The sequence below is a fragment of the Saimiri boliviensis genome, chromosome 15 (assembly GCF_048565385.1).
Source record: "Saimiri boliviensis isolate mSaiBol1 chromosome 15, mSaiBol1.pri, whole genome shotgun sequence".
Taxonomy (NCBI): domain Eukaryota; kingdom Metazoa; phylum Chordata; class Mammalia; order Primates; family Cebidae; genus Saimiri; species Saimiri boliviensis.
The window spans coordinates 19491015-19503249 of record NC_133463.1 but is presented as its reverse complement, the minus strand read 5'-3'; the positions used below and the strand labels follow the sequence as shown (position 1 = coordinate 19503249).

The window sequence follows — 12235 nt, the reverse complement described above, 5'->3', positions numbered from 1 at the left end:
GAAAATAATATTTAGATTAATAATTATAGCTTATCTTTCTACCACTGCACCCACACTAAAAAATGTTTTTCAGGCTCTTCAGTATATATAGATAATAAAGCAAACATCATAAACACAAGAGGTCATTTTCAAAGTTCATTCCAAATTAATTTAAGAAATTATTTTATTTATGTATAAAGTTAAGGTCTCTTTCCTAAAATCTATAGCAACATCAAAAGATTTCCTAGTGAACAGCACATATGAAAGAAGTTATAAGGTATATCTTTCACTGAAGAAAAATAAAATCATTAACAAGATTATAAAAGTCTACTTTGTCGCCATTAATTATAGTAAGATCGAGACTGAAATTTAAAGAGGCTAAAAAAAAGCAGAAATAAGCATTTAACTAAAAAGATAATAAAATCTTAGGGATCCTATGCAATTTTATAAAATGACATGATTTGCTTATCTTTTTTAAGTCAAGGAAGAATTACTGTTTACAAACAGAGATTTTTTAATTTTTTAAAATTACCAATTTAAGACCTAAAAGAGGCGTCCCCAAACTATGGCCCGCGGGCCGCATGCGGCCCCCTGAGGCCATTTATCCGGCTCCCTGCCGCACTTCAGGAAGGGGCACCTCTTTCACTGGTGGTCAGTGAGAGGTGCACGGTATGTGGCGGCCCTCCAACGGTCTGAGGGACAGTGAACTGGCCCCCTGTGTAAAAAGTTTGGGGATGCCTGACCTAAAAAAAGAAACCCTGAAGGGAACTTAAGCTGAAAAGCCAAACTATAGGTTGGAAAGTTGGCCACCTTATTCTCTATTAAAGTATCCCTACGATTTTTATGGCAGTTCCTTCATTTACTAAAATGCCCTTTATATTTCTAATAAATTTAGCATTTAATCACTCTGAACTAGCTGTTAGTTCATTTAAACAGTTTAATTTTTTTTTTTTTTTTTTTTGAGATGGAGTCTTGCTCCGTCACCCAAGCTGGAATGCAGTAGCGCAAGCTTGGCTCACTGCAACCTCCACCTCCTGGGTTCAAGCAATTCTCTTGTCTCAGCCTCCTGGGTAGCTGGTATGATAGGCACCTGCCACCACACCCAGCTAATTTTTTGTATTTTTGGTAGAGACGGGTTTCACCTTGTTAGCCAGCATGGTGTTGATCTCCTGACCTCACTTGGCCTCCCAAAGTGCTGGAATTACAGGCATGAGCCACCGCACTCGGGCTTAAACAGCTTTTATGTTCTTACAACTCATTGTCGTAACATTTTCTGAACACAAAAAGTCCTCTCTGAAGAAAGCAACTGGTAAGGATCAGAGGTGTAACATGGCTGCCTCTCCATGCAATCACCTCAACTTATGGGAAACAGACAGATGATAATGTCCAAACATAATGCACTCACTAAATGCGTAAGAACCATTTAATTCTAATCAAAGTTGAGGGCCTCAGTTTAGGTTCAGTCTGTCCCTGGAAGCCCTTTCTGTTTCACTGTGAGAGGACCAGATTAAGACTATCCTTGTGATCCAGAAGTAATCTATCTAAATGCTCTCCCATCAGATTACTAACCAGGTCCAAGCCTACTTAGTTTCCAACATCAAACAAGATCAGGCATGTTCCAAGGTGGTATAGCCGTAGAAAATCCATCTAAATATTCTATGGCTTTTAATACATATGTTCACTTACCACACCTTAAGTATTGGGTTTTGTTAGAAAGGGACAGACCTCATAAAAGAGTTTACTTCCTTCAAAATGCATATCAGATAAGATTGAGGGAATAAAATAATTGCAAAATGGTTTCACCATCCTACTAACAAAAAAAAAGTGTTAAAACGAAAAAAATCTTTTTCTCCTTATTTCCTTGAAGACATGAGTCAACAACTCTAGTTGATCAGGTAAAAATTTTAAATCTTCATACCTAAAGAAACCAGGTATAAAGTAGAGGCTAAGTTTATCCTAAAATTAATACATGTTAATCTTTTAAAAAAAACAGAAGCTAAAGAAAAACTCTGAGACGTTAACTGTGGACCACCATTTTCAGCTTTGTTTTCAATTCTTTCCCAATTTTTGTATTTACTTTGGTAGCACTGTTTTTTATTTTCAACACCATCTACCCTGTACCTGGTTTCTTTGGGTATTAAGAAGTGAAACTTCTGAGGTGGGCGTGGTGGCTAACGCCTGTAATCCTAGCACTTTGGAAGGCCAAGGGGAGTGGATCGCAAAATAAAGAGATCAAGACCATCCTGGTCAACATGATAAAACCCCATCTCTACTAAAAACACAAAAATTAGCCAGGCATGGCAGCATGCACCTCTAGTCCCAGCTACCAGAGATGCTGAGGCAGGAGAATTGCTTGAAACCAGGAGGCGGAGCCTACAGTGAGCTGAGATCTTGCCACTGCACTCCAGCCTGGGCAAGAGAGCAAGACTCTGTCTGAAAAAAAAAAAAAGGAGTAAAACTTCTTTTGCTCATTAACATTGGTTAATGTAAAAGATAATAAAGTAAAATACTAACCTCTAAAGTTCAAGTTAATAAATAATAAAGACTAGGATTACATTTTAATAGAGCCTATAAATTTCAAAGTATCATAGAAAATGATATTACATTCGACTTTAGAAAGCTCCTAAAACATAATAAATTTTACTTAAATTGGTTAATATGCATAAATAAAACACACACACAGAATGCAACTGTCAATTACAGTGTTAACCACCTTGTTAATTATTTAAGAACACTGTCAATGATTCATGATACAACTTTAGGAAGGTAACATCATTTTCTGAGAAAAGTTTTAGCTTTCCCATATTTAAATATGGGGAAATATTTCATTAATAAATATATTATGATATATGAAAAAGTTTATAGGGTGGAGAAAAATTGAAACCAAAAATAAAAAACTATTATAAACCAAAACTAGAATTTACCAGATGCTTTTAAGGAAGAAATAAAACTTAGAAGAATGAAGGAAAATTAACTGTGCACTTCTCATAATACATTTTAATTAATTTTTGTCAAAAACTTCTGATCAAGACTGCACAGTACAGTAAGAATAAATGCTTGGAGTAAGAGAGAAAACTCAGTTCCACATTTCTTTAGCCTCAAAACTTTCACAAATACAGTCATTTATCCAACCAACCAGTCTGACTATTTATAAACTACTGAATGACTAAAGTTTTTTTATTTTGGTTTGGAAATAAGGGATCTATAAATCTGAAAAAAAGAAATCCAATTTTAACTTTAACTGTTAAAGAGATACATATGAAAAAACATTTGGAGATGTCAGAGTTGATATATAAACAAAATAAAAATATACAAAATATAATTTACATATTGAAGAAACACTTTAAAGTGTTTAACAAGAATTATTCTCACTCAACCTCATATTTATTCTTAAAATAGTATTTGGGAAAGCTTATATAGAAAGAGTTCATTTTATTTATGGGATACATAAAAGATAAGAGTTCTCAAATAGGATGAAATTCATTTGTCAGTTCATGCATAAAATTATCACAGGGTATAATTATAAAAGTAATAGATTTAAAAAAAAAATTTTAAAGCAGCAACCATTATAATTTGTTTCTTAAAATTCCAAACTTAAAAGGGTATGCATTACGTTCACCATAAAGGTAAACAAACACCATAAAGGGAAAAGAAGTTCTCGTGCAGAAATGAGACATCACCACCAATCCTGCAAGATTACTTGCAACTAAGTTCCCCAACTGAGAGTTATTTTAGTTTAGGCATCCTTTAACTACCTTCATATGTAAGCATTTTCAATGTAACATTCTAGGATTTGGAGAATTTTCTGAAGTATAAAAAATTAAGATTCAGATCAGAGAAACTGTAATTGGCATTTTCAAATTCTAATCCTCGAAATTACCTAAATCAGGGTAAATATTAAAAATATTTTGTGAGCAGGATATAACAGCTACAGAATATAGAAGACAAAGAACTGTAAAAGCTTTGTATTGTAATTAATAATTAGAATCCTGAATGTACAGTATTACCCTTGAAAAAATTCTCTAAAATACTTAAAAAGTAATCTATTTTGACTAATAAATAAAGCAGGTCCCATAAACTGCTCAAAATGTAGGTTTAGCCGGACACGGTGGCTCAAGCCTGTAATCCCAGCACTTTGGGAGGCCGAGGCGGGTGGATCACGAGGTCGAGAGATCGAGACCATCCTGGTCAACATGGTGAAACCCCGTCTCTACTAAAAATACAAAAAATTAGCTGGGCATGGTGGCAACGTGCCTGTAATCCCAGCTACTCAGGAGGCTGAGGCAGGAGAATTGCCTGAGCCCGGGAGGCGGAGGTTGCGGTGAGCCAAGATCGCGCCATTGCACTCCAGCCTGGGCAACAAGAGCAAAACTCCGTCTCAAAAAAAAAAAAAAAAAAAATGTAGGTTTGACACTTGTCAAGTAAACAAGTCAATGACAAATATGAGACCCTGAGGTATTTCTATCTCCAAAACAAGTTAGGTTAAACTATGGCAAGTTTCATGTGCAATATTAAGATAAACACAGCAATAAAAACCTCCTTGTGCAGTTAAGAAATTGAATAGCGTCACGAAAAATATTCAAAGGAACTGAAAACCATTTGAAAATCTGACTGAAAAAACTTATGAATACAGGAATAAACTGTATTTCATCTATTTTAAGGTATCCTTTTTTCACACATTTTATTTATTTTTCTTTTTTTGAGAGAGTCTTGCTCTGTCACCCAGGCTGGAGTGCAGTGACACAATCTCGGTTCACTGCAACCTCTGCCTCCAGATTCAAGCGATTCTCCTGCTTCAGCCTCCCAAGTAGCTGGGATTACAGGCACATGCCACCACACCTCGCTAATTTTTGTATTTTTAGTAGAGAAAGGGTTTCACCATGTTAGTCACGCTGGTCTCGAACTACTGACCTCAAGTGATCCCCCTGCCTCGGTCTCCAAAAGTGCAGGGATTACAGGCATGAACCACCACGCCCAGCCACACACTTTAGTATCTGAAGTCAGAATAGTCAATCACCCGATTTTATGTCAAGTTACTGCAGAGAGTTACTTTTCCCCTCATCCAAGAGCACTATGAATTGAGAAAACCTGGAATTCTTGCCCCAAGGTTTCTTTGGACACTACAGGCAGTACAAATTCAAACTGTGAACTTGAATCAGTACTAATTTACACTTCAAATTCTCAGGGAAGGTTGTTTGTATCTTTACTGTCCACTCACTGCAAAGGTTGGGATGTGGACATTTGCTCTCTGTCCCTTTCTGTGGAAATGCCTACTTCCCATTCACATACTTTAATATAAAGGGTGTAGCCTTTCAGTTTTCCAAACTTTGTAACAGGGCCCCACTTTCCTTTCCCGTCAGTGAGACATAAAATAATGATGCATCTTAAAACTGACAGCATCTTATAATTAATTAAATATGATAAATCGAAACTGCTTCTCTCTAGTATAATGATAAAATGTAACAACAGCAAATATTAACCATTAATTTGCTATATTAAACAAATAAAGAAAATAAAAATGAGGTTATAAATACCTGTCATTTGTATACACTCTCAAAAGTCTTCTATCAAAATCACTTTCATATCTAAACCTCTCATCCATTTCTTCACTTACTTCAGGATCTTGGTCTGGTCTATGATACTGTCTATCAAAAACACAATCCTCATTAAATCTGTGAAATCTTCTATCTGGAATGCCAGTCTTGCTTGCAAACCTTTGATGTTTTAGGTTGGAAATGCCCACTTCTTCATTTGCTTTTTTAATAATTCTATTCCTCAATTCAGTTTCATCATCTAGTTGTCGGTATCTGTCCTCCTCTAGTCTTGGGTTCAGAAGTTCTTCATATGCCTCTGAAGGAGTTAAGACATCTCTTCTAAGACCCTCTGAATTTTCACAAGATGTCTGTATTTGTGAAGTTAAATCAGGCTTAACTTGACCAACAGGTTTTTTATTTCTTTGACTCTTGGGCTGTTCAATTAAAAAAAAAAAAAAGAAAAGAAAAGAAACAAAACTTGATGGGAAACCATCTCTTACAAGGTAATTAAACCCTCAATTTATACTTACTCTATCATGTCAACTCTTAATGTTTGTTTAATCAACCATATTTTTTTTAGAAGAAAACTTCAAGAAAATTCTACTTTTCTGTGGCCAGGTGTGGTGGCTCACACCTGCAATCCCAGCACTTGGGGAGGCTGAGGTGGGTGGATTGCCTGAGGTCAGGCGTTCAATACCACCCTGGCCAACATGGTGAAATCCCATCTCTACTAAAGATACAAAAAATTAGCCAGGCATGGTGGCACACACCTGTAGTCCTAGCTACTCAGGAGTCTGAGACAGGAAAATCACTCGAACCCAGGAGGTGGAGGTTGCAGTGAGCTGAGATTACACCGCTATGCTCCAGCCTGGGCAATAGAGCAAGACTCTGTCGCAAAAAAAAAAAAAAAAAAAAAAAAGTGGGGGGAAATTTTACCTTTCAATAAAACTTATTTGTATCAGTAGACAAACAACAGTAAAATTGATAAGTGCTATAAAAAGAGAAGTTAAACTAAATGCAAATTCCTATCCCAAGAGATACTACTTCAAAATATTTCAAATTAAATTCTCAACACAAAGGATATAGAAAGTGGTAAATGTTTTGGCCCTAGAAATATCAATCATCCTTAATGCTTGTTTGTTTGTTTGTTTCCGGACAGAGTCTTGCTCTGTCACCCAGGCTGGAGTGCAGTGACACAATCTCAGCTCACTGCTACCTGCACCTCCCAGATTCAAGCAATTCTCCTGCCTCAGCCTCCCAGGTAGTTGGGATTACAGGTGCCTCCCATCACATCTGGCTAATTGATCCTTAAATTTTGAAAAAAGAAATATAGCTAGAAATTATCAACACAAAAACTTATTTAAATGTTTAAAAATAAATGAAAATCACTTAACAAAACTGGTCTCTAAAATTAAATCTCCCCAACCAAATGTTAAAAGGTAGAGTAAGTTCTTCAATGTGAGATAAAACAACTTCCAAAACTAAATATTTAAATGCCCTGTGTTTGGTTTAATTTGGCTTAATTTTGCAAGTATTTACAAAAAAAATAAGTAAAATGTCTAAAACAGAAAAACCTTTTCAAGTACAAAACATTCAATCTGTGGTAGTAAAGATTTACTTTAAAAGCAAAACCCACCTCAGTACTTTTTTCCACCTGTCTGAACTTTTCACTGGACTCTTCCTTACCCCTGAGAAACTGATTGTATTCTTTGTTACGTTCAAGTTTCAACCTTTCCTTAAAATAAAAATAAAAAGGCAATGTTAACTTCAACTTGAGGAAAAAAATACCTTAATCCCATACCAGAATGTCAAATCTGAATCATACAATCAGAACTCTTACTCAGAATCAAGCTTTACTAATAATTTCAAGGACAGAAGTCACTGAAAGGTATGGGAGAAGTGGGAAGAGGTTTGAAGACAACCATACAGCTCCCCAGGTCTTTCTTGTCACATGATAATATGCATAGCTATATGCTTTGGTCCATTAATACAAGAGGTCTCTAATAGAAGAGAGTTGCTTTGTATATGAAACACCTCGATTTTATACTCCAATAGTTAACAGAGCTTAGATGACATTTTCCAAAGAGCCATGCCATATAAATCCACAGATTCCAGGTTTGATTACCAATCCTAGACAAACCGAGTGTATTTTGCCAAAGGCATTCAGAGATAAATCTCTCCCACTAGTAAATATAATGAATGTGTTTGCCAGAAGATCTGTCATTAGCATGTTTCCAAAGAGGTATTATGTGGTTACCTTCCTTCTTTCCTTCTCAGGGACACCTCGCTTCTCCTAATGCCTCAACCCACTCCTCCAAAGCACCTGCTGCTAATCATTTCCTTTCCAGGGTTAACAAAGGATCCTTCATATTTTAAACTTAAAAAGGCACAATTATCATAGATTCTAATGAAATATTCTGTTAAAACACAAATACACAAGATTAGAAAATGTTCTTCAATTTTAATACTTCCCGTGTCACTAAAACAACACGATCTAAAAATGTATTAAAAAAATTAGGTCTGTCTTTCGAAATTTATTAACCATCCATTTTGTCTTATATACTATTTCATGATGTCTGATATACCCTGGTAAGAACTGAGTCTCTACAAGAGGTGTACAGTGCTTTATCACTTTCATCTCTAAGGAATATGGAGTGACATTCGAAGAACTCTTACCCTCACCCTGCATAATAAAAGCTCACTATAATCTCACATCCACTCATTCTGTTACATAGCATAAACTTTACAGTCAGAAACCAATGCTGAAAAAAATGAATTCTGAGTATTCAGTTAAGTATAACTGAATACCACAAAATAATCAACATATTAAAGAAATATATAATTATAAATAAAACAGGCCGGGCGCGGTGGCTCACGCCTATAATCCCAGCACTCTGGGAGGCCGAGGCGGATGGATCACGAGGTCAAGAGATCGAGACCATCCTGGTCAACATGGTGAAACCCCATCTCTACTAAAAATACAAAAATTAGCTGGGCATGGTGGTGCACGCCTATAGTTCCAGCTACTCGGGAGGCTGAGGCAGAAGAATTGCTTGAACCCAGGAAGTGGAGGTTGCAGTGAGCCGAGACCGCGCCATTGCACTCCAGTTTGGATAAAGAAAGCGAAACTCTGTCTCAAAATTAAAATAAAATAAAATTAAAATTAAAAATAAATCGCCGGGCGCGGTGGCTCAAGCCTGTAATCCCAGCACTTTGGGAGGCCGAGGCGGGTGGATCACGAGGTCCAGAGATCGAGACCATCCTGGTCAACATGGTGAAACCCCGTCTCTACTAAAAATACAAAAAACTAGCTGAGCGTGGTGGCGCGTGCCTGTAATCCCAGCTACTCAGGAGGCTGAGGCAGGAGAATTGCGTGAGCCCAGGAGGCGGAGGTTGCGGTGAGCTGAGATCACGCCATTGCACTCCAGCCTGGGCAACAAGAGCGAAACTCCGTCTCAAAAAAATAAATAAATAAATAAATAAATAAATAAACCAAAAAAAAAAGAAATATGTAATTATATGGTTACAAATGTGTTCAAAAAAAAAAATTTAAACAGCATAAACGTGACTCCACGGATTTTTGAAAAAGAAATACATTCACGTATGGGGGAATGATGTGATCTTCCATTTGCATTTAAATCAACAGTATGTTCTTTTATCATTTTCATGCCTCGGAAAACTGCTACCCACAATAACTACTCCCATCCACCTACCTTAGCAGATAACCTCTCACCAATAGGAAGAGAGACTCCCAGAGTAGATGGATCTGTTTCACTCGTAGATAGAAAATTTTTCTGTAAATATACACATTAAAAAAAATTACCTAATTGCCTTTATAAAATGTTGCATAAATATCTTTGCATTTTATATTCTAAACTAGTGTTACACTATGCAGAGCAAAAGAATGAAATGGAATGAAGACAGAAACTACAAATCTATTATAGACCATACCAAAAGCAATTGGAAAAAAGAGCATTTTCTTCCAATCAACAACTCCCTGAAAGGGAAAATCAGGCCTTAATTTTCATTTGCTATATATATATGTCTATTGATTCAAGATGATTAGAAGCATGAAAAAAAGAAAACTGTCCTAATTTATATTCGTCTTCTAAGCACACAGTCTTCATTATCAGTGCTCTATTGTCTTTTTATTCTCAAGGCAAATTTAAACTTCCTCACAAATATCTTAATGCATGCCACAATTTTTTTTCTATTTTTCCTATAATTATATGAGTGAATATCTACTGAAATATCAATAGATATAACTATGAATGTTGTTTATGTGTTCCTCCATTTGAGTTCATTAAGCATTTAAGTAATGCAGTGTAGCAGAGGCAGCATTAGACTAACAGTCAAAAGACCTACGATCTATAACTAGTCCAAGCACTTAGCTGTGTAACACTGAGCAAGTCACTTAACTTTTCTGACAAACACTTTCTTCTTCTGTAAAATGAGAATAGTACCTGCTCTGCCTACCTACCAAAGCTGGCATAAGGATGAAGGAGGATTAAAAACTATAAAATCCCTTTAAAGCTCTAGAGCAAATACAAGGGACTGGAAAAAAAAATGCATGTGATCCCCAACTGGTAAAAAATATATATATGTATGATCCTTAACTTTCTGGTACTGCTACTTAGTAGTCAAATAATTTGGAATAAGTTACTTCCTTTCACTTTGGTTTCCTCGTCAGTAAAACACAAATAATGCCATCTACACATCACTGGATTATAAGGATTAAATCAATCAATACTTGTCAACCTGTCTAGCTCCAAGCCTTTTATTTATTCATTAAACAAGCAATTAGCAACCATCTAATACTTTGCAGGTATATTTTCCCTATATTCAAGAGATTTACAATTCAGCTGCAGAAACAGACATGTAACCACATAACCATAAAACAATGTATTAACTACTACAATAGTGTTGTATTCAAAACATTATGGAAAGAGAGTGATTAGCAAAACTAAGTTTTTAATAAAGTTTCACTAAAAATGGTCAGACACGGTGGCTCATGCCTGTAATCCCAGCAGTTTGGGAGGTTGAGGCAGCACTTGAGCTCAGGAGTTCAGATCAGCCTAGACAATAGGGTGAAACCCTGTCTCTACTAAAAACACGAAAAATTAGCTGGGCATGGTGCCATGCACCTGTATTCCCAGCTACTCAGGAGGCTGAAGCAGGAGAATTACTTGAAATTGGGAGGCGGAGGTTGCAGTGAACCAAGATTGGCACCACTGCACTCTAGCCTGGGTAACAGAGCCAGACTCTGTCTCAAAAATAAATAAAATTTAATTAAATCTGAATTTACAAATGAATTGTGCTACAAAAGCTAATTTGAAAGTTGGCTGTATGAAACTCTAAACTTATTTGACAAGGAAAAACTAAGACATATGACCAGACCACTGAGTGAGATTACCTCCTATATACTGAAGTACACTATAAACCTAATCATTTTGAAGAGTTATAAATGCATGAAAAACCCCATAGTTCCAATCCCAGGAAGATAGATTTAACATCCTTACTCCTTCATCCTTCACTGTGCAATTTCCCATTCCAAACATGGGTCAAGAATCATGTTTGAAATTTTCAATAAAATGAAAAAAATAATCAATAACAACAACATAAGCTGGGAATGGTGGCTCATGTCTCTAGTCCCACCACTTTGAGAGGCCAAAGCAGGAGGGTTACTTGAGCCCAAGAGTTCTAGACCAGGTGGGGTTTTTTTAATTACCCTGTACTTACCAAAAAAAAAATTTTTAATTAAAAAAAAAAGAATAACATAGTAAGTTTTTTCAAAAAGCTAAATTTTAATCACTCATTCATTCCTTCAATAAATACTGAGTGCCTACCATATGCCCAAACTCTCTGATACATTTGGGACAGAAGGAAACAGATAAAGATTCCTGCCCTCCAAAAGCATATATTCAAGCTGGGAAAAATGAAAAGAAATAATAAACATAATGAGGAGTAATTACACAGCATGCTAGAAAGTAATAATTACTGTGACAAAAAAAGAAATTAAAAGGACAGGCTACAGCTAGCGTAGGTTTATCAGGCATGAGGGTGGGAAAAACAGAAATCAGTAATTCTCTTTTGGATATGATCTACATAAGATATTAGGTAGATTTCAAAGAGAAAATGTGATTTATGCAGCCAGCTAGAAAAGTCTGAAGTTCAGGAGAGAGGTCTAGGCTGGAAATATTACTTAACTGACTCTCCTGAGAACTGTTCTCCTGAGAACATCTTTTCTGTGTTTAGATGGTCAAGCATATTTTATTATAAAAACAAGAAAGCATTTCTAGGCAGGAAGGGCTCAGGAAAAAAAAATTTTAATTAAAACACGAAAGAAGATGGTGGTTGTTTTAATAACTCTTCTCGGCAAAATTAAAAAATTTGTTTTTTATTTTTTAATTCAAATATCCATGCAATCCAAGTCTGGAAGCCACAAGAGATACAGGAGTAGGACTTGGAAACCATACATATTTCAGGGGGTCCAGGAAGCTTAGCCACTTCCCTATACCCTGTGTAGTTTTCTTTTTCTCTTGTTTTCCCTTCTACTTTCATCTTCTCAAATGTAAACAAAAAACTGTCTCTCATGTTAAGAAAATACTGCTCCTCTATATGACTATGTTCTTAATAATCTAGAAAACTGGCTGGGCTCGGTGGCTCATGCCTGTAATCCCAGCACTTTGGGAGGCCAAGGCGGGCAGATCACAGGTCAGAAG

At 36.1% G+C, this 12235-nt stretch overlaps 1 protein-coding gene across 16 annotated transcripts in view; it reads right to left on the bottom strand.

The window, feature by feature from the left end:
• CSPP1 (centrosome and spindle pole associated protein 1) overlaps positions 1–12235 on the bottom strand; it is a 141829-nt gene that overhangs the window by 102062 nt on the left and 27532 nt on the right. For all 16 annotated transcript variants that reach the window (XR_012514033.1, XR_012514034.1, XM_074386729.1 and 13 more), the window contains 3 exons: positions 9227–9307; positions 7150–7248; positions 5514–5947 (listed from right to left, as the gene is read on the bottom strand). Coding sequence is in view for 14 of the 16 variants with exons in the window: in XM_074386729.1 (XP_074242830.1) it covers positions 5514–5947; positions 7150–7248; positions 9227–9307 (614 nt within the window). In the remaining 2 variants the exon portion in view is untranslated. The remainder of the gene's footprint in view (positions 1–5513; positions 5948–7149; positions 7249–9226; positions 9308–12235) is intronic.